We start from the raw sequence: 27,383 nt of genomic DNA, 5'->3' as shown, positions 1-27,383 counted from the left end.
TAGTGTTGATCACCATTGCTTGGAGACACTCAAATTATTTGTTTTTCATTTCGCCTAATTAGAGAAATATTGTTACTTAGGTAATTAACTTCTCAAATAATATAGTTAGATGAAAATTGTCAAAGAGAGAATTGTAGAATGACATGAATGACATGCAGCTTTCTGTTACTCAATAGGTGATACATCAAAGTGTTTTTGTAAGCGCGAAAGAAGCCCGGGAATGCACGCAAAATTGCTGCGTGCACTTTCAAAGCCACTCGAGGCACATTGTGTGTATTCGGGGACTTCTTTCACACTGTGAAAAACTATGTTATGTAGCCCGTATCGAGCAACAGAAAGCTGTATTTGGAGGTTTTCATGACGCTCGTATAAATACAACTATAGTGGAGCATCCTTTGCCGGTATCCTCTTTCACTTATTGGAACTGCTGTGAAACAAGATAAGAAGGTGTATATATATATATATATATATATATATATATATATATATATATATATATATATATATATATATATATATGTATATATATGTGTGTGTGTGTGTGTGTGCGTGTGTGTGTGTGTGTATGTGTATCTTTTGAAGAAGGGCGGTCTGCCAACCGAAACTGTTGGGCAAATAAACTAAAGATAACCACGAAGTCGTGTTTCCTAGCTTTCTAAATACGTTTCGACCCTTGCAAAATTCACTTACTACTATATATATATATATATATATATATATATATATATATAACTTTTCATCATTTTCCACACAAGTTCTAATAAGTGGAGGAGCATATTTGCATTGGCACCATATTCGTATTCATGCGGAACGAGATTAGGCCTGCATTATTGTAATCAAGTAGCGGTAACCATGAACCATAACCTACTTTTGCTCTACCACCATTTAGCACCGTCTGAACCACTGAATCTCACGGTCGACTCCGCGGGCACCGACTGGGTTCTTGCACGTTGGGAGGCGCCAGACGTCCTTCGTGGGCCACTGAGCGGATACAACGTGAGCTTCAGTGAAGGCACTACCAATTTCGAGGCGACAACCAACGAGTTATCGTACAACTACACGGAGGCAACTCCCGGAACCAGATACGAGGTGTCCGTGTACGCTTTCAACGAGGTCGATGGCGTTGTAAAACGTGGACCTAGAGCGTCACAGCACAATTTCCAGGAAGATGACCGTAAGTACTGCGTGCCCTTGCTTTTCTTCAAAAGCAACAACTTATCAAAGGATCATTTACACGAGCAGCCAGAGAGATAAATAGAAAGGATGTATAGAAAGGCGAGGAGGTTAACCAGTGGTAAAATCCTTGTTGGCTATTACGCACGTGAAGGAGAGGGTTTTCGTAAGAGTATAAAAGGACAAGACATAAGCATAACCGCGTGCACAATACAGTGTTAGCAGGCGTCGTTATTAAAGTCTGTCATGCAGGCCCGTATAGGCATCGGGACCTTTACCAGCACTTGTAGCATGAAGTTACACAGGAAGACAATACTGATTTCTTTGAAGTGAAGCGCCGCAGTTAACAAAAAATTCCTCGTGGTCATGGATTCCAACCAGGCACCAACCATCTGAGCCAGCCAGAAAGCTAGGAAATTGCAGAGGAACGCCGCATTATACTGGAAGTTTGAACGTACTCAACTAGTCGGAACACAAGTTGGAACACAAATTTGATGTAATTGGCAACATTAAATACACATGCGATTCGATTTGAATGAATTGAGAGAGTGCACGTTCTTGAATACATGCTCTCGAACTTCTGAAATAATAAATGGCTGTCTTATGTGATCAGTAGCGGTTTCTGCTATTCTACTGTCAACATCGGCAACTGTTCTACTCCAAGTATTGTCTCTAACATTAGAACCGGCAATACTCGCACGCGAGGAATGCTGGTCCTGCCTGAATGATGATTTGTTATCTCTGACCATAGCGCTGTTAAAACGTGTGCTATAACTGTTGTCGGCCAACTAACCAGTCTCCTTGCCCAATTCCTTTGGTCTTTCATAGGCTTCATCATTTCTCCCAAATAATCCTCATTCTACGCCCGCTCACTATGTGCAGCTTTACCTTATGCATTATCCGTACACGTCAGAATGCCTTTGGGCGGCGTCAGTGCTCTTCATCAGCTCCTAAAAGAATTTACTGTGAATTTCTTTTCTTAAGTCTTTTCTTGCGCATATAATTAGGTCGATAGCTATATCAGTTTATTATTTATTCATTTTTATTTAATACACACTGCAGGCTCAAGATCGAGGAGGGCGGGTATTTTAATGGAACCGATAATTTATCGCAAGCTAACGGACAATAAACAGAGATCCTAAGGAAATTGTTAGCGGTAAGCAAATCTATTCAACTGTTGTACCTGTGAAAAGGATCACATAATGTGTATATATTGGTGGGTAGTAGCGCATTATATGGGTGGAGTCGTGTATACCTAACCAATGAATGCAGAAAGGCATAATGACTGCTTAGTTGCTACTTCTTTAATTACAAGCATAAGAAGAAGACATACTCCCATTTTATATTATTTTACTTGAAGTAGCCTCGTTTCATTTCGCTGCATCATTTCACTGGGAGAGTCGTATGTAAAAAAAAAATATTAACCTCACAGTGTTTCTGTGGATTCGTTCTCATATGTTAACATTTATTTTGCTTGGAGAGTCTCAAACGATAGGTGGGTACACAAATACAAAACACAAGAAATACAAGAGAAATCAGTCGCCGAGGAAACTGCCGTCATGAGTGAACCCAATATCACAAAGTTTTCCCATTTATTTTGTTTTATTTGATCACTTACTGTTGTTTAGAGAAAACAATTACGGCTATGTTTATCTCGTTTTGGTGGTCTGCATAGAATGAGAGTTGCAGTCTAAGCACAAGAAATCAAAAATGTTTTCTGAGCACCAAATTTACGAAAAGAAGCGGTGTTACACTGGAGCTAGTGCATCTGCTGTCGAATCAAAACGTGCAATAGTTACTTCACCATAGGAACGCCACGTAGTTTTACCAAATTACGTGCTCACGAGCAGTAAAGTTGGGTTTAGCGTGCTTTTTGGTAAACTCCATGCTCTGGAAATTTTTGAGTTCGGCTTGCATAATTGGCTTTTGTAAATAATGTCCAACAGGTGTTTTAAGTTAGTTGATAACACTTTCGCATTTTTTTTACTTTAAATGGTTGTCTATCAACACAATTGTCGGTTACCTAGTCTTTAGCTCACATTCTTGTGAATGAGCAGTCGCTGAGTGCAAAAATAGTATGAGAAAGAAAGATAAAAGGAAAGGCAGGGAGTTCAACCAGATGGCAACAGCGGACTTGCTAGTCTGCACTGAAAGAAGAGAGAAAGGGCAAATAAATGTTAAAGGATGTATTTACCACAAGGTACAACTTATATTCGATAGCCTTTTCTATATTTATTGTGTAGATGCCTCAGACTTCCCCAAGTTTCTTTGCATATATTGATTTTGTACATTAAAGCGATTATTTCCACTGCTTTTCTTTCCTGGAAGGAACACATACGTGCATAGCTTTTTGCGTTTTTGTAGCGACCATTATATAGCTCAACAATACAACCGCGTTGCCGCTTAGAGCTTGTTATACTGCGTATGTTTGCGTGCTCATCCGCTAATTTACTAACGTCCTGTCTGTACATTTGTTGAACAATAAAATGTTGCGCAAGAGTCTGGCACTGACGTTGGCAATACTCTTTCGAGGTCATTGAATTAACCGATCCATAGAGACAGTACAACACCGTCAGAGTAAATACAACGCGGGCGCGACATCAATGACAAGCCGACATGTATCGTCGCTCGCTCTCGCAGTCAGTAGTTCCACTGAAGCCAAACACCTTGTTTGTTGAAAACCGGTAAAGCCCTTTTGGGATATTTTGTGCGCGAAACGATGCTATCTTGCACGGTATTTCTCTGCTCAAGGAATGCCATTATTGCACTCAGTGTTTGAACTATACATGTCAGAGGCGATGCTCCCAATTTAGGCTATGTACAAAAAAAATTAATACCGAAAACTCCTTTTTCCTCAGCTCTCAATACGGCCGGTCTTTCTACAACAAGGACTCTTTTGGCTTCACTTGCTACCGTCACCTTGGTGCTTATAGTTGTCGCCGTGGTCCTGCACAAGAAGTACACGGCGTCCAGGTAAGTAAAATTATTCGGTCTAACATTTCGCATAACATAGAATGTAATGCGTTGAGCATTGCATCATTATAGCGACACAAGGCGTTGCAACTCTCGAAATGAGTTTTAGATTAGGCCTGCACTCAGCGAGATGCTTTCATTCGCGCTTCAGTATGAAGGCTCTGCGCCATCTAGCGCCGCCGCCCTGAAGCCTGCGTGTGTCCTCAGAAATGCACGGCGCCGAGAAAGGCGTCATGCGGCAACCAGGCTCCTCTCTTGCGCTTCTTTCGGGACACACTGCGCCATATAGGGGCGCTGCTGAGAAGAGTGGCGAGCCAGTGTCCGCGAAGTGCTGCGAATTGTTCCCTCACTTGCCGCCAAGTTTGGGCCACATACCCATTGAGCCTACGGGGTAAGAGGGTGATTGAAGAGCGCTACGCACCCAGGGTATCAATTGCGCAGCTTGCTAAAGCGTTTACATGAAAGACGCTTATTGAAAAGTGGCACACAGCCAGCGCCCTTTGTGACGCAGCCTGCTGACGCGACGGTTTGCAATCCATGAAAAACCCTTGTTACGTGGGTTCCATTTCGCTCAGCATCGAAGAAAATTGAGGCATCTTTTTCGTCATTGTAGAGGGGCGCATTCCCGGCACATACCTAGGTACCCAAGTTGGCGTGAATGACGTGCGTCGAAAAACGGCACACATCTACTGGCACACACCAGGGACCCAAGTTGGCCTCAAAAAGGATCATTTAACACCAGTGCAAAGCAAATGGTATAAGAATGGAAAGTCGGGCGAGTTGGTACGGTAACATATCTTTACAGCGTGAAGGAACACAGACGAAGACTACAAGCAGACAGGACGATCCTCCTGTCTGCTTCTAATCTTTGTCTGCCTTCCTTCGCATTATAAGCGAGATGTCTTACCGAATGGCACATTACCCAGTGCTCCAAGTCGGCGTCAAATAGTTTCTTCCAATTGCGGTACCTGCCCAGTTCCGCTTCGACAGTGACCCATCTAGGCGTGAAAGTGGTTATTTGAAGACCGGCACACGCGTACACATTTCCTCTCACACAGTGACCCAAGTTGGTGCGACGGTTGTTTTCGAACCCTGTTCCCTTAGCACCGCAGTCTCATGCGCTATCGATTCGACCACAGACTAGCCAGTGACCCAGATAAACGGGAAGGTGGCTTGATCCAAATATACATAGATCGATAGTTGGCCCTCGGAAAGTGCATGAAGTGCCCAAAGAATGCTTACGTAATAATGACATTCTTTGATAACTTAACCCACTTTCAGTACACTATCTACCTTTCCATCTAACTGTGTTCCCGTCCACTTGAGTCACTGGGTATGTGGTCGAATGTTTAATGGGTACAGCGTCGGCTGTCTGCAAGGTGCCCCAGCTAACTTTAGCCAGAGTTTAAAAATATGCAAATGCCACGTGGAGCGACAGAACCAAGGTAATGCTGTTAGCCGTGGCTTGAAGACAAATTATTTTTTTTTCATTCCGCCTAATTACAAAATTAGTCTTAATTATTCACCTTTTCAAATATCGTCAGTAGGTGAAAAGTGTCAATGAGAAAACTTTAGAGTGACATGAACAAATGAAAGAAGCCCGCGAATACACGCAAAGTGCCTCGAGCGGCCAGTCGCGGGGAAATCTTGCGTGCATTTGTGGGCTTCTTTCACGCTCGGAACAACACTTTAATGTAGTACGTATTGAGCCACAGAAAGCGGTATAGGGAGTTTTTCATGCCGCTGTACACTTTTCTCATTGACACTTTACATCAAATTATAATATTTGAGAAGTTGACCAAATAATTAAAGCTAACTGTATATACAGGCGGAATGAAAAAAGAAATAGTTTATCTCCAAGCGACGGCAGACCACGCTACCTTTCTTCTGTCCAGCTACGTGGTTTTGGCATATTTTTAAACACTGGCTAAAGTTAGCTGGGACACCCTGTATACAGAGGCAACAGGTTTCGAAACGAGCCACCGCACTAACTTCGGTAACGGTGTCTGTGCCACTTTATCTTACCTGTCATTCACTGAAACTCTGACTCTAACTTTAGTCACTGGGTATGTCTGGTTATGCGCCGCTCTTCACTGACAATAAAAGTACAATCAAAATTTATCCGGTGGTGCGCGAAACCGAAACACTGTCATAGGTATCCAGGCAATCCTGTATGACCATATATTCACACACGCGCCACACGTGGACTTTCCGGTGGTGTCGTTAGGTGACGCAACGTGTTCAGTAGAAAGTGGGACTATAAACACGGCTGCATGCAAGTCTCGTTCAAAGCGCGTCTTTGCCGCAGCAATATGCTGTGCCGCTACAGAGCTTCAATGCTAATCGCATTTACGTAGACCTTCATATAGGTTGTGCAGGTCGTCTTTCCTTCTTTTTTTCTGAATTGCTTTGGCCTTCGTGAGGTCTTCAAATTATTGTGCCTACAATTTTTTTTGCATTCTTTTTCATTTGCAGGGATTCAAAAGTAGAGAAGAACGTTCGCCTGGAGGAGAAGCAGAGGCGTCTGTACATGGACCGAATTCGAGAATAAATTTTAAATTAGTTGTTAAATTAATGCTAGTTTGCTTGACTATATTCGCGTTGCCGCTGTGCCATTTCGGCATCGCATACTTGTTTAATCTTTTCTTTTCAAGGCTGCCAAATCAGTGGCCACTGGCGCAAATCCGAGGATTTTTAATCGTATACCTATTTCCTAAGAGATCATTGAGTGAAAAATTGAGTGAGCAGCGGAAAAATTTACGTAATCTTCTTGTCATTGAAAAAGCGACACGTACCTTGCAATGGCACCTACCCAAATACTGAAGTCGGCGTCAAAAGTTGCATTGAAGATAGGCACATATCTAGTAACAAATACCCAGTGGACCACACCCAGGGACCGGAGACGGCGTTTAGGAGGTTCGTTAAAAAGCCGCACACACCTATAGTTAGCGAGTGATCCCAGCTGGGATAAAAGGCGTTTGTTAAAGAGCCGTACATACCCAATGTCACGTACTCGTGTCCTCCAAATGGCCCAAAAACTCGTTTGTTAGCCGGTTGCCTTATCATAGCAGCTCGATATTCTAGACATTATCCCATCGGCTACTCAGTTAGCCAACTTGCTGGGAAAGTGGTTAGAGACACCGAGAGGTAGATAGATCGCCCCCGAAAAGTTTGCGAAGTACCCTAAGAACTCTAATCACAATAATAAATTCTGGGGTCATACATGCCAGAATCACGATATGATGATGTGGCACGCTGTAGTGTGGGATTTATTAATTAACTTGTACCATCTTAGTTTCTTTCATGTGCTGCTAATGTACCGGTGCACGGAATTCTTTGTAGTTCTCCGGCAACAAAATGTGGCCGTGGCGGTCGCATTTCAGTGTTCACTTCAAGACGCTTCATTGATCTGAAAACAGCTAACTTAAAAACTGGAAGGAACAAAAGTGGAAATACCAGAGCGCTCATGGTGTTTTGCGCGTTCCTTCCGCTGGTGCTCGCTTTTCTGCGCGCAGGTTTAACCTTCCTTCAAGTACGAACCAACCGGCTAGCAAGAACGTCCTACACTAAAGTAAAAACTCGTCGAGATGAAAATTAATGAAGTCGTTAGATCATACCCATAGAGAAAGGAATACAACAAAAGCGGACGCTCTCATAGAGCCCAGCGGCCGAGTTGACTGCAGCGCACCAAGCCACTGGCGTTAATACCGGAACCATACTTCCGGTTTCGGTTGTGTGCGCGCCCGTTTTGAGTACTAGGTGGTACGCATCCCGCCGGCTGCGCCTTTTTCCTTTTTTGCTTTTACAGCTCAATCGCACGCGGTCTTCGTGCGAAATCGTTTCATTATTAAAATTGATTTCGAACGATATTTACAAGCCTCCATCGAATATGTGCCACGTGCAATTTCATAAAGACGCAAGACGCCTTGTGAAATGAGCAAATGTTTATCCTATATAAATGCTCGTTGCGGGCGTTTTGTGCATTCATCCAACGTGGTGGCACTAGGCAAGCAACAGTAGTTCCCGGAGGAAGCTCCACCAGACGACGTCAGCAAAAAAAATTACAAGCAAGTGTCATTTTGGTATTAATATGCAAAAATAATGCGTGTATAGGCGAAGCGTGCGAAAGTGGTGAATGGGCGACATTACGAACAAAAGCAATTCGCTTTTGCACACACGGCGTAGAAAATACCTGACTCAACCGAAACAATACCGTACATACCACGAAAACATTCTACTTCCAAGCATTCACTTCTCGCCGGGCCTTATTTCCTGAACCTTATAATAGCACGTCGACACGGGCTACTGCGCGTTTTCAGAACTTGGCTACAACAGACACGATAGTACGCCACGAATACACAGAGGTGGCCACAGCACAGGCTCTCAACCAGAACATGCTGGACGCTCACAGAATTTGTTCTACTAGCACTCAAGACAAATGCGTGGGTTCCGTTCGGAAGAAAGAATTTTCGAGTTACTAGTTCCTGGCGTTTGAGCTCCTTGGCGTTATCTTTTACGCATTCTGCCGGCGCAAGCAACACACTCGCGTGTTATCACTCTTGGCTATTGCTCGTCGCGTTTTCGACAAGCATGAGTACCGAAAGAAGGCCTAAATTGTTACGGGGCCATAAAAATTGTCAGAAACATGTCGCAGTAAGCTTCAGTATGCGCCAAAGTTGTCACCACGGCTGAGCTGCTGCACAGGCACGGTGAGCGTGCCTCGTAACAAAAAAGAGTACCGAAAACAATTTTCAACAAAGTTGTGCGTCAGAGAAAGCCCATGAACTTGTCTGTGCATTAAAGCACGAAACTTAACTGCGCACCGCGGCCGAGCTGCTTTCCGCTAACCGCGTCACAGAGCCAGGCACGACCACTGCGCTTGAAAAGTACCCCAATTCTTTACAGTAATGCTGGCGGTTAGAAAAATCAGCAAGACTTGTCGCAGTAAGATTCAATATAGACGGAAACTGCGTCACATCACCCTGTGCGACTAGCGTGCCCAAAAACTACCTAAATAAGTTGAACTAATATTCGGGCCAATAGAAAGCGTCGCAAACATCTCCAAGTAGGATTCATTAATTCAAGTTAACTGCGCCACGACGGCCGCGCGGTTTTTCGTTAACTGCGTCACAAGTCTAGCCTAGCTGCCGTGCCGTAAGCCGAATTGCGTGAACTGCACCGCATCCTGTCGAACAATATTTTTCATCTTGCCGCAGTGCAATAGTGCAGTGGCGTGAATGTCGAAGTTCAGCAGGAACGCAAGAATTCGCCGCGAGCCCACCAAACCAGGTTAAATCCAAAATAGGAAAACAGGCACACGGGCGCGACCGAACAGACCATCGCTCAGATGCGCCGCCGGTCTCGCTAGCACCGGCGGTGTGTCTGGCCCATAGAGTTACTATACTGACTCTAGAGGACAAGCTACCCATAGGGCCCATGCTTTGAAATCGGGAACCGCAAGAGCGCCGTCATGTTGCTACGCGCCGAGGTTGCCAGCTACTGAGACGCTTGCTAGACTTGGTGACAGTAGTCAGTTTTAATCCGGCAACAGTAGCAGCGTAGCATCATGGCGTCTCGCTTGTACTGTCGTGATGTGTACGTGCAGCCGTGTGTTTGGGCTTTATAAGTTGGTTCTTTATTCTATGTAGCGGGACGGTGCGGGTGTGGTCCATGTTGGCCGTACAGGTGGCAGTTATGCAATCGAGGGATGATCCTGTTGAAGTTTCCGGTGGTATGCGGTTTTCCGCAGTCACGCCTGTTGCAGGAGTGTCACTCGACGAGGTTACGAGCTCGAAGCTGTGGTCAGATTCCTCGTTGGCGTTCCGTAATTCTCTTCGCACGGGCGCGGTATGTTGCAAAAGCCGCTTTCGCGATCTATCGTCGCGACGATAGATCGGGCTTTTTTATTATTATAAGCACTGATCCAGTTGGGGTAGGGCACATGTAAGCTACAAACGGAAGTCTCAGGAGAGCACCTGAGATTATAATAAAGCAGGCGGCGCAGGAACTCCAGGGCACCCAAGGGACAGTGGGGGAATCAAAGCTCGAAGCAGAACGGTACGTAGGTTGGGGCCGCCGAGGCCGGTGTGTGCCAGGGAGTGTTCGCACGCACAGCTCCCCTGGCACGCGCAGCAGTGCCTCGCAAGGCCGAGATACTTTAAAGGCACCTGCGCCCATGATCTTTCTTTTGCCTCGGTGCAGTGAGCACGATTAACGAGAATAATATGGAGGGCATCCGGTGCAGTCGCGAATGCCTCATGACAAATGTAGCTCGCGTCGCCTGGCGTGTGCAGTAATATCAGAGTTGGTTGTGGGAACCTTATGCAAAATATGCTTTGTTACGGTACCTTAACGCAATGGGTCTAGAGGACGGTGTTGGTACATTTTTTCGTACCACCCTAATCCTATACCCCCTACTACAAACACACACATACATACCCCCCTCTTTTTATGTATACATACAATTCCTTGCCATGACGGATTCATAGCCTCCTTTATTTTTGAAAAATAGAGGAGGTTATGGACCAATTGACCTATTCAAGTTGTCAACTTGTCAGTAACTGTCATAGGAATCACTGTATTAAAAACAATTCCACGATCGGATTGTTTACTTTCATTTTTTGTTGTAACACTGAGGACTACATAGAACTTTATTTTGTATATGTGAGAAAAGTATGTGGATATAACGAGCTTAAGCCAATGTGCGATACACAGACAAAGCAGCTGCTACAACATGAACTGCATTGAGGGCCACAGACCACATACGTAATTAAAGGTGCAAAATATAGGGGGAAGCTTCAAAATATGCTCTGTAGCACTGCGAAGTGTAACATATATTGTATGTGTACAATAAATGTTCAAAAATACAATGCATCAATGTCCCATTTGCCTTCAAGTTTATTATCAAGTTCAAGTTTACTGAAGTTTATTATGAGCATATGTACAACAGGAATCTACTGACACACCCGCAGACAAGGTGGCTGTTCGAGGTGTGCTGGCTGCCTCAGTGTAAGAAAAAGAAATTGGGTGAATGTCGACACCAGTGCCACTGCTTCTTGCCTCTGACCTGCACGTGCCTCCACGGCATCTTGTGCACAAGTGTGCTGGCGTGGCGAGGCGTAGGAGTCATCCGAGAGAAAGAGTATCGTTTACATGGAGAAGCGGCTGTTCACATTGCCTGCCGCTTTCCCTCAAATGTTTCCTTGGCGACGAAGGTGACACACCCGCAGTCAAGGTTGCTGTTCGAGGTGTGCTGGCTGCCTAAACGAAAGAAAAAGAAAGAAATTAGATGAATGTCGATACCAGTGCTATTGCTTCTTGCCTCTTACCTGCATTTGCCTCCACGGACTCTTGGCTTGCGGAGTCTGTATGAGGGAGCTGCTGTGACTAGGCGTAGGCATTGTCTAAGCAAAGAGAAAAGGCCATTCAAATGGGAAATTATTGAAATCAATGCAGTTATGTCTGCTTCTTGCACTCTTCTTGCCCCAAAATTTTCAAACATAGTGTCCAGTACACACCAGGACTTTGACTGCTTCTGCTTTTTACCTGCAGGTGTTGCTGCGAGATCCTTAGTATGGCTGCGTGCAGCATTGTAACACTTGGTGGAGGCATTTGAAGTGGTAGCCAAAAGTATAAAGAATCATCCTTGTCTGCACGAATGCTTTCAATTTCTAAATGCAGTGGCAACTTTCACTATTAGTGCAAGGCCCCCACATCTATGCGGCAAGTTCCATAGCTCGAAACTGAATTTTTCCTTTAGTGTTTCACAAGGCGTCTGATATGTCCACATTAGATGTGATATGTTTGTTTTTATTTATCCCAGTGTGGAGAGAGCATCATTAAATTGTTCTTTTTCATTTTTGCTTGTCTTGTTTTTTGGTTTATTTCTGAATTTATCAAGCACCAGTGTCATGATTCTAAAATGACTTATGTAATGGCAATCAGCTTTTGTTTTGGAGAAAAACAACGCATTTCCTGACCCATTGTTGGACATCCCCTCACTCGCATAATTTTGCAGAGTATTCTACCTATATTGACTTGCTTGACCTCCACTAAAGAGTCTTGCATTTTCAAATACGACTCTTTCCTTAAAATCATTCGACCCTTCTCATAATTTCTGTACCTTGGGCTTCGATACTCTGCATTCACCATTTTTGCTTGTTTCTGAATAAAGATCTCTTTTTTAATTTAGAGCTTAAATTTTACCTTTGGAACACACGGAAGGGCTTGCCATTGCATATCTGCATAAAAGAGCAACGTGTTTCATTAAACATTTGTAAAATCCAATTGATGATTGATGAATGCAGCTTGCAGTGTGACATGACTGAATGAGCCATAAAAGTAACTCTTCTCACTTGGTAAATTAACGCACATATTAGTGTGGTGTGCAAGATACGTTACACTAACAGGGTGGGTTATCTTGCTTATACAGCAAAATAATCGGTGCGCGAGAAAAAAATTATTTTTGCATACCCCTTGTACACACTGATTTAAGGAGAATGAGCTGGAGCTGTCCACATAATCTACTTATTTGACCTGCGAGTATGGTCAACAAAAATGTGTCCCAGCTGCTTAGTGGTACTCGGGATTATGTCAGTATTGCATATGTGCCTGTTGTCTAAAATAATTGAATTTTGAAAATGCCCGCAGAGATCTGATGTGCATATCTTCAGTTTATGGATACATGTAAAAGACTCAGCATCAAGTGCAAGTGAACGTTCCCGCAGTCCCGGAGTCAATCATGCAAATAGATTCGCTGTACAAATTTGTGACCAGAAAAGATATTCCACATGTAATGGCATGCATGAAGAAAGTGTTGAAAATATTGCACAGTTAATAAAACGCCTACGCTATTATTATGTGGTTTGATGCACTCGTTATGCAAAACGGAGGTGAGGCGTGCAGACAGGACACAAGAGTAGAGTATTTACAAGCAAACAACACGAACGCGCCCACTTCTCTACTCTTGTGTCCTGTCTGCACGCCTCACCTCTGTTTTGGATAATGAATCCTTACCAAGTAGCTGAGCTTTCTGCCGTTCTAAGTCTCGATGCACTCGATTTCGTCCGCATTAGGCACTCGCCTCTTGATTACTTCGTGGCACAGAAATACTCGGCATCAGGCTGTTTGTCTGCTGTGGCCTTTGTAGAAGCATGATTGTTCGAAGTGCAACAATTAAACAGATTCTTTGAGTTGCTTGCGGCTTCGCCAGTACAATTCCGGTGCGCTGGTCCGCCTGTCCAGCAATTTCCTACTGAAGGGAAACCTGCAAATAAAAACACCGCTCCGCATGCAGAAAAATGCTCTACTGTGACGCTTCTCAAACGATTGTGATGCACCACAAGAGCTGCCTACCCGCGTGATATTCTCAACAAGGAGATACATTTGTTTACTTACATGTGCAGGTATATGCCAGAGCACTTCGGGGCTTCGGTGGCACACAAGGCACGAGTGTGTGTGCCATAGCGTCCGATGTCGACGCGCGATCGCATGTCAAACCTAAACTGTACGAAACTACTACGCATCCAAAAAACAGATTCCAAACCGAAATTCGCGTCATCCTTTTTTGCATGAATGCGTACATCGTAATTTACGCAGTGTCGCGGACTTAGCGATCGCTTTCTGTAAACTTGATATTAACGTACCACCTTCTTAAAGCAATCAGGTATGCGTTTTTAGATGAGAAAGCATAAGGTGACCTGTACTTGCTTTCAGCTCTTTCATTAGTAATTGCGCTTGCCACATTGACCAGTAGCAACAGGACGGCGCCCTAGAGGTTCCCACTTTTCCGGCCCAGCTTTTCCTCTAGAGTTTTTCTACAAACTCTATGGTCTGGCCAACGCCTCCTTTACTAGATGCCCCCCGCGTCGCTCGTTTTCCCATTGTAGCGGCGGTTTCCTTAGTTCAGCACAAATTCCGTGAGGCGGCGCTCATTGCCTTTTCAACTTCCGGTGGCGGCGGCAGCGGCTGCGGAATGCTTCCGCCGGCGCGTTGGGAGCGCCGATATGCGCGGGCGTCTCTTAACAAGCGTTCTGACGGGCCTCCGAGACGGTGACAGATGCCATGGTAATCTCAGAGGCTGCCGCACGTGATCTAACTTGCAGGCGTTCGCCATGAGAGGCGCTCGTTGCCTTTTCGCGGAGACGAGAAAACAGGAGAGGGCGCGGATCGAGTTTCCCGGAGAACGCGGCAGGCATGTAGTAAAAGAGGCATTGGTCTGACAAATGCCTCTTATACTAGATGCCTGCGGCGTGGCTAGTTTTCCCATTAGAGCGGAGGTTCCTGTAGTTCAGGGTAGTCGCAGAGAGATGGCGCTCGCTGCCAACCCTACTTCCTGTTGCGGAGGAAGTGACGACTACTAGGCTGGCGCGCGCTGGAACAATGGCTTGACCAGAGACCGCGCGTCCTGCGTCCGGGATTGCCATAAACGCCGCTAAAATCTCGGAGGCAGGAAAACGCGATTCAAGTTTGGAGCAGCTGTCGCAAGTAGCACTCGCAGCCGACCCTGGTGAAGAAGCCAAAATAGGAGACGGGTTGGAACCATCTTCTCAGCTCACGCGGCAGGCATCTTGTAAAGGAGGCATTTGTCTGACGAATGACGCATGCATCTGGCTCGTCATTCGCCGATTCGCCTGTTGCTAGGCAACAGAAGTAAGCCGGATAGTTTAATTTAAATTATGGGCATTTATTTTTTCTTTTGCCGGGTGCATAGAGCAGTTTACACCCTTTGGAGTGCCCCTTCTGATAACGCGCGTGCCGTTCGTTACGGGAAAGTTGCGGGCTCGCAGCGTTAAAAAAAGGAAACGCATCAAGGCAGATGACGATTATCGTTGTGTGCCAGAAGTGGAACGCCAAAGGGTGTAAATTGTTCTTAGAGTGTAGAGTGAAGTATTTGTTGTCCTGTTTTCGCCAAGTGCCCCTGTTGTTATATTTCCTTCTGTATGTCATACTTGTCGCTTTTTTACCCAACCACATTTTATTCTTCGAACTTATGGTACGCGTAAATATGCCAGTAAGGACGCCTCGAAAGAAAATAAAGAACGATTAGTCGTTCTGCACAAACGCCACTACAGCAAGACCTGCAGATTGAGAGCGACGTTCTTATCACAACGCTCGGTCGCCAAGGCGACAATCAGGCAGACCGACTGGAAACGCCAGCCGCATTTGTTGGTGTGTTCGTTTCCGGATCGCGCCTCCTCGCCTTTCGTCAGCGAAGAAAACCGTAGCGACCGTATTTTCATCGAAAGCGGGCGCGGTGATTTCTACCGCCGAATACTTTGTAAGGTTCGAACAGCCCTGGATACATCAGTATCGTTCACCGCGAAGGTAAGTTACTGGACGGCGCATTTGGCACGCGAGACCATGGCACCGTAGTGGGCCTGTACTGAGAAGCAACGCCTAATTTGTTGTGAAGCAGTGGGTACTTGTGACATGCTGAGTGATTCCGCTAGTATGTAACAATAAGCTTGTTCGCAGAACGCGTGTTTTCGCTGTATCCTAGTAGGCTGAAAAAGCATGTCTACAAATAGCCGCTTCGGCATTAGAAAGGAGTTTGAATGTTCCGCTTCATATTGTTCGAGGGTTTACAACCGTCGCACATATGTCCAAAGTGCGGGAAGAACGCACCGTAGATGAGTGAAAGCTTTTCCGTGCTGAGGTTGACAAGGATAAGACGTAATTTCGGACAACTTTAGTCTTCTCTACTTAATGAAACGTCACAGTCAGGCGCGAACGCGAAGAAACACGTTACGCCCAAACGTTCGCAAAGAAACAGGCTCGCCTCCGTGAAACCCGGCCCTTTAAGCACTCTAGCAGTTGAACTATGCGTCTGTCGCTGAATCGCCACGGTGTCAAGTACACACCCCTTATTGTGGAGTTACATTTTTTAGTCATTTTCCCTACCTTTGCGCTTCACTGCAGCAAGAACAGCGATTCCAGCGGGACAGTAACTGCTAAATAGAAACAAACTTTTGCTGCCTTAGTCTTTAATTGCGACCATGTGCGGACGTTTTTTCTTTCTCTTTTTTTTAGTCCGGCAAACAGCGCTTACGAGTTACAGACAAGTCTGCCGCTTGCGACAATAGATAATCGCAACGACAATGCACTAGTCCTTAAAATTTTATCATGTGTATCTAATCAACTGATCTTTGACGGCTTCAGGCTGTGACGTTCAAACGATTAACACTAGTTTCTCCGTGAAATTCACATTTTCAATTGCTTTTTCGTTAGCTCAAGGGGCGGCCTGAAGCATACTTGCAAGAATTTGCGACTTCGAATACACTTAGCCATGACAACATCGCCAACTAAGGGCAGGAACTGGACCATCGTACATACTGTGCGAGGAGTGAGTGTCAAGAGAAAGAAAGCACAGCCGAGGACGGCAGAGAAACGGGTGATGTGAAGATGTGAGGAAATTTGCAGACGCACGTTAGAATAGGCTAACGCGAGACAGTGGTAACTAGAAATCTCTAGGAGAAGCTGTCATCCTTCAGTGTACATAAATAAGCTAACGGCCATGATGAATAAGATGACCTCCTCTACGCGGTACTGTTTGCTGACTAAGTCGTATGACTGCGCGTTTTAAAATCATCGATACGTCTCCGCAATTATACTAAGTACGCAGTGGCAGCATTCGGCAACGCAGTCTAGCCTTAAGGCCATGTGATGGCTGAAAAGGCGTGTTTAAGACCTTTTTCTTGAAAAGGCACAACACTGTCCTCTCATAGTTTTCTCGAAATGAACTTGGCGATGATAAATAGGTAAGCAATTGATGCATATGCAAGGCAATGGCGTAGTTTCGGGATGTCACCAACATTACCGCAAATAAAAAACGCAGTACTCGAAAGTGTTAAAGTAAAGATGAGTGCATTTCAGCACGTAATTTCAGAACCTACTGGTTAAATCAGGTTGCAAGCACCTGTATCTTGTAAAATTTGTTACTTACTTACTGCTCGGATTTAATTCCGGAAGTATAATGTGCCCTGAACTCGATAAATACAAAATTAAATACTAAAATAATCTTATTGAGCTTACATAACAAGCTTGTGCTATCTGCCACAGATAACGTTCTAACGGTCAATGGTTATCTTTCTGCTAAAATCACGTGGAATAGCATATGCCCGGAATGCGAAGCAGTGGTCAGTACTTGACTCACATAACGCGTTTAAACAAAATGAACCTGCATGTTTTGCATATCTTGTCATTTCGCAAGTGAATATGTCGACAGAACTTTCATGACGTTCGATTATGGCTGAAGGGGGCCGTTTGAAACGCGCTTCGATACATCTGCGAGTCGCATGATAGATCAGTGTTCAGCGCAGCGAGCCGTTGGACAAACATTTCGGTGGCGCTCCGCTTTCCTTTCCTGTAAAATCGCAGCAAGCGAGAGTTGCCTTTTAATGTTAGCTTCACCGCTTCCCCGGCGTCGACTTTCGTCTGGATACCTAGCCGTCGCGTGCGAAAAATGCAGCTCACTTTCTTTTTTAAAGCGAAACGTTCTATAGGTGAATTCTCCCGGGCTTTGCCGAGTTTGTCCGAAGCTGCTGCTGCAGTTTTGGTGCCGAATTGCCCACACGCAGGAAAGCACTCGCGAAACGGATCGTCTTGAATATCGTCCTCTGCGTTACGCCTGCAGGTGTGCCCGCTGCCTGCTCTTTTCTCACCGAAATAACGCAGTAAAGCAACAAAGGATACCTATAGGTATCTTCCGTGGTAGAAATATGCAGCTTGACGCGTCCAATTTCGTCCAGAAATGGACGCACTTTTTTCCCCTCCCGTGGTTTCAGGGATCCGCTCAGTCGTAATCTTGCCGAATAAGGTGAGTCGATCCAGACAATAGTGCACGAGGAGAACTAGGCTGATTCACGAGATAGCGTGATTGTACAATCGCGATCAATTCGAAAGTGATCGATCGAGCTGCGACCAAAACTAGCAGTGCCACGTTAAGTCATCGCCATCAGTCTAGAGGGAAACATTAGGTAGCTTCCCTCTCTCTTTTGCTGTTCCCTGAGCAGCTGTCACTACCGTCTAGAAACTCGCAGCTTTTCGTAATTTCTTTGCGTCCCCCACAAAAAAAAAACAGGCAGCGGTGACACAGCATGTATTGTACATCTGTTACTGTGCGACTGGCCGCAATCAGTTAGATGGTTATCGTGAGCTTCAGCCCTTGCTAGAAATAGCTGTTGCGCGGCATTCTTTTTTTATCTTGCGGGAATGAAACTACGCTAACTTCCGTAGCCTTCAAGCATTTCCACAAATCGGGCACTCTTCTCACTAATGATGGTGTCAAAGTTAACATTTTCCCTTAATTCCTCCTTTGCACAGCCCACTACCGCGCCTATTAGCTGGGCGCGGTCAGCACATGTTAAAGCTCCCTAGGTATTCGAAATTAACGCGAAAGCAATATATGGGTGATTGGCAGAAAAATACGGCGACGGCGGCAGCACACAGAAAGAAAAGCGGCACTGAAAACCGTCAGAAGTCGGTCATAGGAATGGAAAGAGGCTTTCTCTATCGTACTCTTAGGTGTGGTCCTATACTTCGTTAAAATGGACAGCTATACACGTGCATTTTCGTTAGCAAAACAGTGAATGGAGGAAAAACAATAAAGTGAAGCATGGTCTCTGCCACTCTAGGTAGTCGGGTACCAGAATGGTGCAAGTGGGGTGGGGGATGACGGTTACCGAATACTCATAATTGGGTTTGCTTAAGTGAATTGATGAAATATCAGCTACTGATCTATGCCATGTACAATCAACACTTTCACATTAACAGCACGAAAGCAGTGTCAAGTGGCCCCATCACTGTACCGGTACTCTCCACTACGCAATTTCTCCTTGTTTTTCTTCACCCCTTGCCCCAAGACCCGGTTCAGGAGTCCACGAAAACGAGGGTGACATCCACTGTGCCTTCTTTTTGTTGCAGCTGTGCTATTATACTATCAATTTTATCACTGTTTAACACTGCCGTTCGTTTCTACTATTTGGCTGCAGTCGCAAAAGTTTTTTTAAAGAGTCAAAAGTAATAAGGCACAAAATTTCTGTATATTTATTAATTGCAGAAATAGTTATTCTCAGCCCTTTGCACTTGCCCATGAGATGGAATCTAATGCCTGCTGATACTGCCCGATTCAGAAATGGGTCGACATGCCTTCAGCACTTGATAGTGTACCCTCCTTCTGTTTGCAGCTCTTCAATTCTTCTGGGCAATGATGCGCAGAGCGACTCTGCAATTGCCGGATCTTCACGAATTCAATTCCATTCTGCTTCCAATGCTTGCGACAACGTTTCAGGATTCCCTGTTCACAGATGCACGCGAGCTAGATTAAATGCCCCAAATATTTTTCAATCATGTTAAGGTCCGGAATTCATGGTGGCCATTCCAGCTGTGCGATGACAGTGTTGTTCATATACTCCTGCACAACAGATGCTGTGCGTGCGGGGCACCCGTCATGCTGAAAATGAAAGCAGCCATCTGGAAAGCGTCCCTTAATTGCATACGGAAGGAGAACGGTGTCACAAATTTCTGTGTAGGCTTCAGCTGTCAGTCTCCCTGGAATTCGGTACAGCGGGCCAAGACCTGCGCAGCTCATGGCACCCCACACATTTACGGAGACACGTCCGCTGGCAGCAAAGTTCCAGAGGTTGTTCTCGTCGTAATTGCCGGAAAGAAAAAAAATAATTTTTTAAATTAATTAAACAAGCATGCGCGTGCCACTCTAACCGGGAACCGGCGACCCTTCAGAAGCGAAGGCGCTGAATCCCACAAGTGGAGCACGTGGCTTGGTCACTGAATATCACTTGCTGCCATTGGTGGGTTGTCCAATTTCTGTGACGGTAGTGTATTCTAACCATTTCTGAAGGTGAGCTGCCGTAAGAGTGGGCTTTCTTGCGGTGACATGACTCTTCAGTCCATTGTGAAGTCGCCTTCGGATAGTGGGCAGACTGATGTCAACATCGAGCTGCTCGGCAATTTCTTTTGCTGTTATGATGGGGTATTGGACGACTGCAGCTACGAGAAGGTGGTCTTCGTCTTCAGTAGTTTTCCTGGGCCTGCGGGCGTGAGGGGCTCCCGCTACACGATTCTCTCAGAAATGAGCTTTCAAGATGCGATTCATAATAATTCGTGGATGGCCTACTATGGGCAGTAATTTTTCTTTAAGTGATTGATGCATTCCTTAGACCGGGGGACTAGCTCCCTCGTATAATCCACCGTTAACCGCCGCGGCACCTTTGAGAGGGACTTAAGGCGCGACTAAAAGAAACGACATTTACATGTCACGAAGAGAGACGGATAATTCCGGGATGTCCACCAGAGGCTGCCCAATAACGTTTCTTGGCGTTTTTCTTTCTAGAAATTAGCGGTCCGTCACATGCGGGCTTTAGAAGACAGTGACAGCGTTATCGAAAGCTGTGGGGACAGGAAAACGCGGCCTAGCTATACCAGTAACGATATAAAAAGCAAAATAATATACAATAACGATAAATCGGAGCCCAGACAAAAATATTAGGGATAGGACAGAAGCGCTTCTTCGAGCAACCGAGCGGTAAGAGAAGGTGTCGTCATTCTCCTTTGTGTGGTTGAAATGAGCCACACAGCGATGCTGTCCTAAAGATTCGTCACGTTTCACGAGATAATCAGGACCGCGATAATCAGATAATTACGAGATTTCATTTCGATTTCCTTATCAGCTTTTTCACAGAGGGGCCATTGTTAGCCAAAATATGCATGAGGCAGCGACGCACACACATCATTCTCATGAAAGGGAAACAAACAAAAAAATGTGGAGAGTAATTTGGGGGATGATGGTTGCAGCCTGGCAAAAGCAGCTAAGAGAAAGGCAGGGAGGTTCAACAAGCACGCCGTGGCGGTTTTAACCTTGAGGTCGCGGGTTTCAAGTTTCTACTTTATTCCAAGAAAGTTAATACAGATAGGAGCGCGGCCTCGGTGAGAGCATTTCGATGGAGACCAAATGCAAAAACACTCGTGTGCTTATGTTTAGATGCATGTTAAAGAATCCGCGGTGGTCAAAATTAATCCCGATTTACAGCCTGACTCATATACAAATCGGCTGTTTGGCCCGTAAGACCATCAAATTTCATTTACGTAGGCTAGCCACAACACAACACCCGCTTTGTTATCTTACACTGAAGAAGGCGAGAGGGAATGTGTGGAATATAAATGACGTATTTATCCGTATGTATAACTTGTATTTGTTGATTAATTTGGTGTTCGCTATGCAGGCACTTCTACGCTTTCCCGCATTTGTATGGATATTTACTTTATAGAAGGGACGAGAAGACAAGAGTAAGACGACTTACGCGTCCGTATTTTCTTGGTTATAGTCAAGAATCCGTATCGGCTAGCCTGATCACAGTGCTTTGAAGAGGAGGGGCGGCGGCGTAGATTTTAATAAAGAGAAAGGAGCAGTGGTCGACACTTGAACATCTGTTCTGGGAGTGTGGGTCGCTCGGCCCTGGCATTTCCCGGACTCGGTTTTTAGGAATGATCAGATCTCCAGATCATATACCCCAAGTCCTGGCTGTCCAGTACGCCCGTGATAGGGCTAGGAGGCTTGACCTCCCGGTCCCAACATGGGACTAGCCAGGCAGCTGGCAACACCTTGTACAGGACACGAATAACGTTTTTCCTCCTCCTCCTCCTCCTCCTCCTCCTCGCCTGGAGAGCGTGAGCATACTTCAGCTCCAGTGTTGCGGTGGGCCTTCAAGCATCGATGAAGCATTCTTTAAAGCGCGATATGCGCAATTTATGTTAAATATTTATTTGCTCAATGATGGCTGTGTTTCTGAGGCGCGAATTGTCACTGCTGCTTCTTCTCATTCAAAGGTTGCAATCTTCTGGCCGCGCAGGAAGACGCACAGCCATAAGCCACGTCCAACATCACGGAAAGCCCCGGTGCCCTCAAGTATTATGGGTACATTGCTGATGTACCGGGACCTTCCCGGTGGTCCGACAAAGGTGAAGTTCGCGGACGAGATATCCCGTCACTGCTTGTGCGGTCAGTGCGGCATGATCTCGCTGTCCATGTTCCAAGATCCCGGAGGCCACATGTTTTGCGATGCTTGTCTACACGAGCAGAGCACGAAGCATCACATATACGACATCTACTGCACGTACGAACGAAAGAGAATCGATATTAACGAGGTGAGGTACCGCACTGCGCATAGCTCAACAAATGCATTTACATAAGCGTAATCACCAATAAATGGACAAAATGTAGGAGGGAAATATAAAGCAGGGGACACAAGCGCCTACTTATGAGAGCGTTTCAGTTAATTACTCTCAGAGTTAATACGAAAACAGGAATGGGTAACATCGCATGAGAACACTACGTGAGCTTAAGTGGCAGTCTTAGTCCCTTCCATGCCTTGGATGACCTGGGTTCGTCCACGCGTTTCTGGTCTATACAGCTAAGTATGAGCTCATATCGCCAACAGTACTTTGCGTTTTGTAGCAATGCCGTGAAAGAGCATTGGGTAGTCTCTGGTCATTTATGATATTTCGAGATGGCAGCTCACAATCCATGGAACGGCGCAAGCAGCAGCGAACTTATAACTGACGAGGCAAAACATTTTGACAAGCGGGAGTTTTTAACGCAATTTAGCAAATTTTTGGCATCATCCGCGATGACAGCGGCGCACGAAAGCGATTAAACATGTCCTTATTGATGTCGAGTCGATTTTAGCCACAGTTGGTTCCCGTTCAGTCTTTATGGCTGGTGTCAAACAATTAACGTAACACATGAGTACGAAAATCAGGTCCACCAGCTATAAACCGGTGTGATTGCGAAAATAATTATAAAGGGGTTATGTGAAAATTAGGTTACGTAGAGCGGGAATGTAATGGTATGTTTTGGCTGAAAGGCGGAGCTGAGTAAATTTACATTGGAATGAAAAATCCAACAAAAGGGATGTTTTCAATACTGTCACAGTGCCAGACTAGTTAGACAAAATGAAAGGCGCAGGACGATTTTGGTGGACTTCAATGCAGAGTGATAAGCAAGTAACATGCTGTTTTGCTGTGACAAATCAAATGAATTTTCTTTTAAGCTCCCAACAAGTATAGAAGGGTATTGCAACATGTGCATTTATTACAAGTCACCCTCACCTTTCCGTTGCCTTTAATGAAAGCGATACGCTGTTGTCATTGTATTTTCTTTCCTATTGTTGTCGTGTTGTTATGCTGGTGTGCGTGCTATCTTTACGTAGTGTCCATGATGGCGTGCTGGCGCAACAATCCTCGTTGCTTGCAAACCAAAGCAAAAAAAAATTGTGTGTTTGTTCCCTTATGCCTTCAAAACAGTGTTGTTGTCCAACCTCACTATATTTGCATAAGTCAGGGCCTCTACAAGAGCATGTACATGGTCGCACTTGAACAATACCTTGAGCTAGATCTTTAGTCCGATTCTGTGAAATTTTTCGAATTCCGTTAGGCGGTGAGGAGTGGGCATTGCCAGTTATTCGTTGAAGCTAAGGTTCCTTCTCCTAGCCAACCCCGATTTCAGGCCCGTCAGTCGGTCAGTATCTCGCAGTGCACACGCGGGCACACACGCGAGTACACACACACGCGAGTACACACACACGCGAGCACACACACACGCGAGCACACACACACGCGAGCACACACACACGCGAGCACACGCACACGCGGGCACACACACACGCGAGCACACACACACGCGAGCACACACACACGCGAGCACACAGACACGCGAGCACACAGACACGCGAGCACACAGACACGCGAGCACACGCACACACGAGCACGCACACACACACGCGTATATATATGTGTGTAAAGGTAAAACAAATATGTGCATTTGTTACAATTCAAAAGTCGTTACGTTTCATCAAAAAACACGCTTGAGGGCAGTTTATGGCAATGCGCAGCTGAGCCCAAGGTCATGGAACAATAGGGGAATATCACACTGATCAACAAAGTGGAAATGACGTCATGAATGCTCAAAATATGGCTTATTAAAACAACCATGGTTTTTTTCATGCAGTTATAAGAAACATCTAAAGCTATGAACCAACTAGCCCGCCAGAACGTCCTATTAAAATCTAATGAACGAAGGCCTATTAGTGCAATGGTGCAAGGCTTCTAACCAATTCTTTTTTATTCTGTAAGTATATGTGTTCAAGGAGACGCACAGGGTCTGTAAACGACTCCAGCCCCTCTTATTGAACAAATAATATTTAATCCCCAAAGTATTGAAAAGATTCAAACACTTTGCCTCCGAGATTATTTTTTCATTCAAACTTACGTTTCTCAAAATTTTTTTTACAGATGTTTGAAGCTCGTGACCTCATCACGATACTCCGCGAACAGTACGTGGACTGTCCGAATCAACAAAATTGTAACACAAAAGTGCAACTGCAGAATCTACGTGTAAGTTTTCGTGTGATCTAGAGAGTACGATTACTGCGCATAACTTATGACACTTTGCAGAAGCTCACAGAAATACGTTGCGTGATTAGCTACGGTGGCTCATCGCTACTTTGCTCTTTGAAACCGTATCATGGCTGCCTGAATATATACTTGGGGGAACTCTTACGATACTAGCCCGTCCACCACGTGTCGCTTACAGATTGCGGACTATCGGACGAATGACGACAAAACTTCAATGACAAGACCGTTCATTTTGATGGATTATCGAACAAGCAATTGCGAGCGAATTCACAGATAACAAATCAAGCGTGCTAGGTCGACCACCGCTATATCCAATGGCGGGCATTCCCTGCGGGAGTTTATTGCATTTGAAATCAACAAAACGTTGCACCTTCAAATGAGTCAGAAATATATTTTCTATTATTTTTTTGTTTATTTGAGCAGCCCTAACAAGAACGGACACAGAAGAAAAAGGACACAACGCAGCATGTAACCTTCTATCCTTTTCGTATGAATCCTTCTATCTTCGTCGCGTATGGAGGTTGTAAAATATATACGTCCTAGCAGTATCTGGGCTAACGGACTTATTTGTCGCTGCAGCAGCCACCAAATAATTATAACCTCATACGTCAAACACATCTTGTGTTAGAGCACATTAAAAAAAGTAGTTGACAGAACATTGAAAAAAGAAACAAAATATTCTTAGAAAAGACAAACAAGCTCACCGCACAATTCTTCTAACCTCTTTTTTTGTCTCCCAGGATCACTACGTTTTATGCAAACAACGTGTTCAATGCACCAGCTGTGACCAAAGCATCGAGACCAAAAAGCGGGAGACTCACGTCTATGCCTTCAAGTCACAGCAAGACACAGCAGAAGCAGCAGAGAAATCCAGCGCCTCCGTGAAGACGGTAAAGGTACTCATGTAAAAGAAATATCATCCTGATCCATAACGACGCATGTAATGGGAAGAAGTCAGTGTATAGGTGAAACCGCTCTGTATTATAGTAATTATGCTGCTATTGAAAAAATTATTTTTATCAGTAATTTTGCCTTTATCAGTAATATGCAATGTATTGCCTGTCCACCGAGGCACGGAATCTAAAAGGTACTAAGCAAAAACATTTCATAAGGAAGCCGGAAAGACAAGCAAACTGACTACAACAACAAGTATGTTTTGAATACGAAGTGCCGGCTACTTATTGTTTTCTGTCCATTGCAGGATGAAGGCCAGAAACGTCTAATTGCCCTTGGCTAGTGGTAGCTTATGTAAAGTTATGCCTGCAAATTTTATGATTGCATCAGGCCTCTTAATTCTATGCCGTATTTGACTGCTCTTCTCTTCCCTTCGTACCTTACGTATAACTCTAATCGACCACCATTTATTTGTCCTGTAGGCGGTTGTATTTGGGTTAAAAAGCTAACCACACACGTTCTTGCGGGACTGTGTGAAGAATATTCTTCCAGAGGATATCAGTGCGTAGCAAGACACACTAGTTTTATGCGATTGCTTCTTAAATGACTATGCTCAAGAATGGAAATCGTTGCCAACAAGCATACCAGCAGTTGAAGCATGTAAAAAAGCTCGCGAACGAGCCCAGCAACGCGCAGTGGTTACGTAACGAAAATTTTGGGCTCAGCTTTAACAGATAGAGCGAGGTTTATGTAGAATGAACGACAAACATCAGCAGCTTTCATTTTAGTTCAGATTACAGCAGGAATTAACGGATAACTTACTGCGTAGAGCAGATAAGTTGTGCTTAACAGGAATTCAAGAATGGGGGGTGAAGAAAAACGCCGTAGATAATGGCAGAGACTCGTGTGTTATAAGATAAATTTGCTGTCACAGCATGGAGTTCATTTGACCCAAGAGGGGAGTAAACGAGAACTTTGTGAGGAATCTGTCCTGTATTGTACATGGATGACTAATTATGACAAAGATGGTGATAGAACACTAGCCCTGCATACTAGAACGTGGGACGCATGCTCGTCACTGAGCCCCCCAGTAAATAGTAGAGTACGCGTACATCTACTCTGGAAGGCAAAGGGCTCGATTATATCCCGCTTAAGGTATAACGCCCGCTGTGCCTGCAAGGTTCGGAACCTCCTCGTCATTAGCTCTTTTAAAACAATTTTATGAGCACGAAGCAAGGACTCTCGATGTGATCTGCAGTTAACTAACTCTTGTATGCCAGCTACATGTTCTGCCTACCGATATCCTGATCCTATCTGAGCACATAAACTTGTGCCCTCATCAAATGCCGTTTGAATTCCCATGACATACATGCTGCTGCTGCGTGATATCACGGGGTATATCTCTTCTAACAATTTCATGATTTAGCCAACCTCATGCTTTTGTTCAATGGGAACTTACTATGGTTCAATGTGAATTAACTAGTTAATTAGATGACCGCGTCCAGACGCCACGCCTCCATTATTTCTTCCCAGTTTGTTACCTGCGTTTATCTTTTCTCTACCCTATTCTGTGACTTGTTCCTCTGCTCTTCGTCTTTTGACTGGTTTAAATCTCAATGATCTAGTACATTCGTGCAGCTTTTTTCTTCACCTGATAATCATGTCTATTCTATTCACTACCGTCTACTTACATTTCAGATCACTTGCCAGACGTATGTGTGTCTCAAATGAACTGCGTCTGAATCCAGCCTGCTTCACCCTGTGCCAACACATTTCTATTTAAAATTATTCCTCAAACGGCGTCGACTGCATGTCCCTTCCATTACCCACCTACTGTAGTACTCCTCTATTGAGCACGTCACATGTTGAATGCTGTAAATAATGTAAAGGACTGCCGAGCTTCCCCCTCTCTC

At 44.9% G+C, this 27,383-nt stretch overlaps 1 protein-coding gene and 1 long non-coding RNA gene across 9 annotated transcripts in view; one reads left to right on the top strand and one right to left on the bottom strand.

Annotated features, from left to right (window-relative positions):
• Positions 1-11,474: 11,474 nt before the first annotated feature.
• Positions 11,475-13,736, bottom strand: LOC142563124 (uncharacterized). The gene is made up of 3 exons (XR_012824302.1): positions 13,162-13,736; positions 12,352-12,386; positions 11,475-11,549 (listed from the first exon to the last, which is right to left on the bottom strand). It is a non-coding gene; the product is annotated as an uncharacterized LOC142563124 (long non-coding RNA).
• Positions 13,737-14,576: 840 nt separating this feature from the next.
• Positions 14,577-27,383, top strand: part of LOC142564323 (uncharacterized) — a 29,613-nt gene continuing 16,806 nt past the window's right edge. For 2 of the 8 annotated variants that reach the window (XM_075675281.1, XM_075675277.1), the window contains exons 1-4: positions 14,581-14,796; positions 22,014-22,308; positions 24,454-24,555; positions 25,317-25,472. In XM_075675281.1, coding sequence (XP_075531396.1) covers positions 14,741-14,796; positions 22,014-22,308; positions 24,454-24,555; positions 25,317-25,472 — 609 coding nt within the window. In that variant the 5' untranslated portion in view covers positions 14,581-14,740. Of the gene's footprint in view, positions 14,797-15,230; positions 15,472-21,990; positions 22,309-24,453; positions 24,556-25,316; positions 25,473-27,383 lie in introns of those variants that run through there. The other 6 variants (XM_075675279.1, XM_075675280.1, XM_075675285.1 and 3 more) reach the window with 6 other exon arrangements.

Source organism: Dermacentor variabilis, chromosome 11 (genome assembly GCF_050947875.1).
Source record: "Dermacentor variabilis isolate Ectoservices chromosome 11, ASM5094787v1, whole genome shotgun sequence".
NCBI classification, from domain to species: Eukaryota; Metazoa; Arthropoda; class Arachnida; order Ixodida; family Ixodidae; genus Dermacentor; species Dermacentor variabilis.
This window is presented reverse-complemented; position numbering and strand designations above follow the sequence as displayed.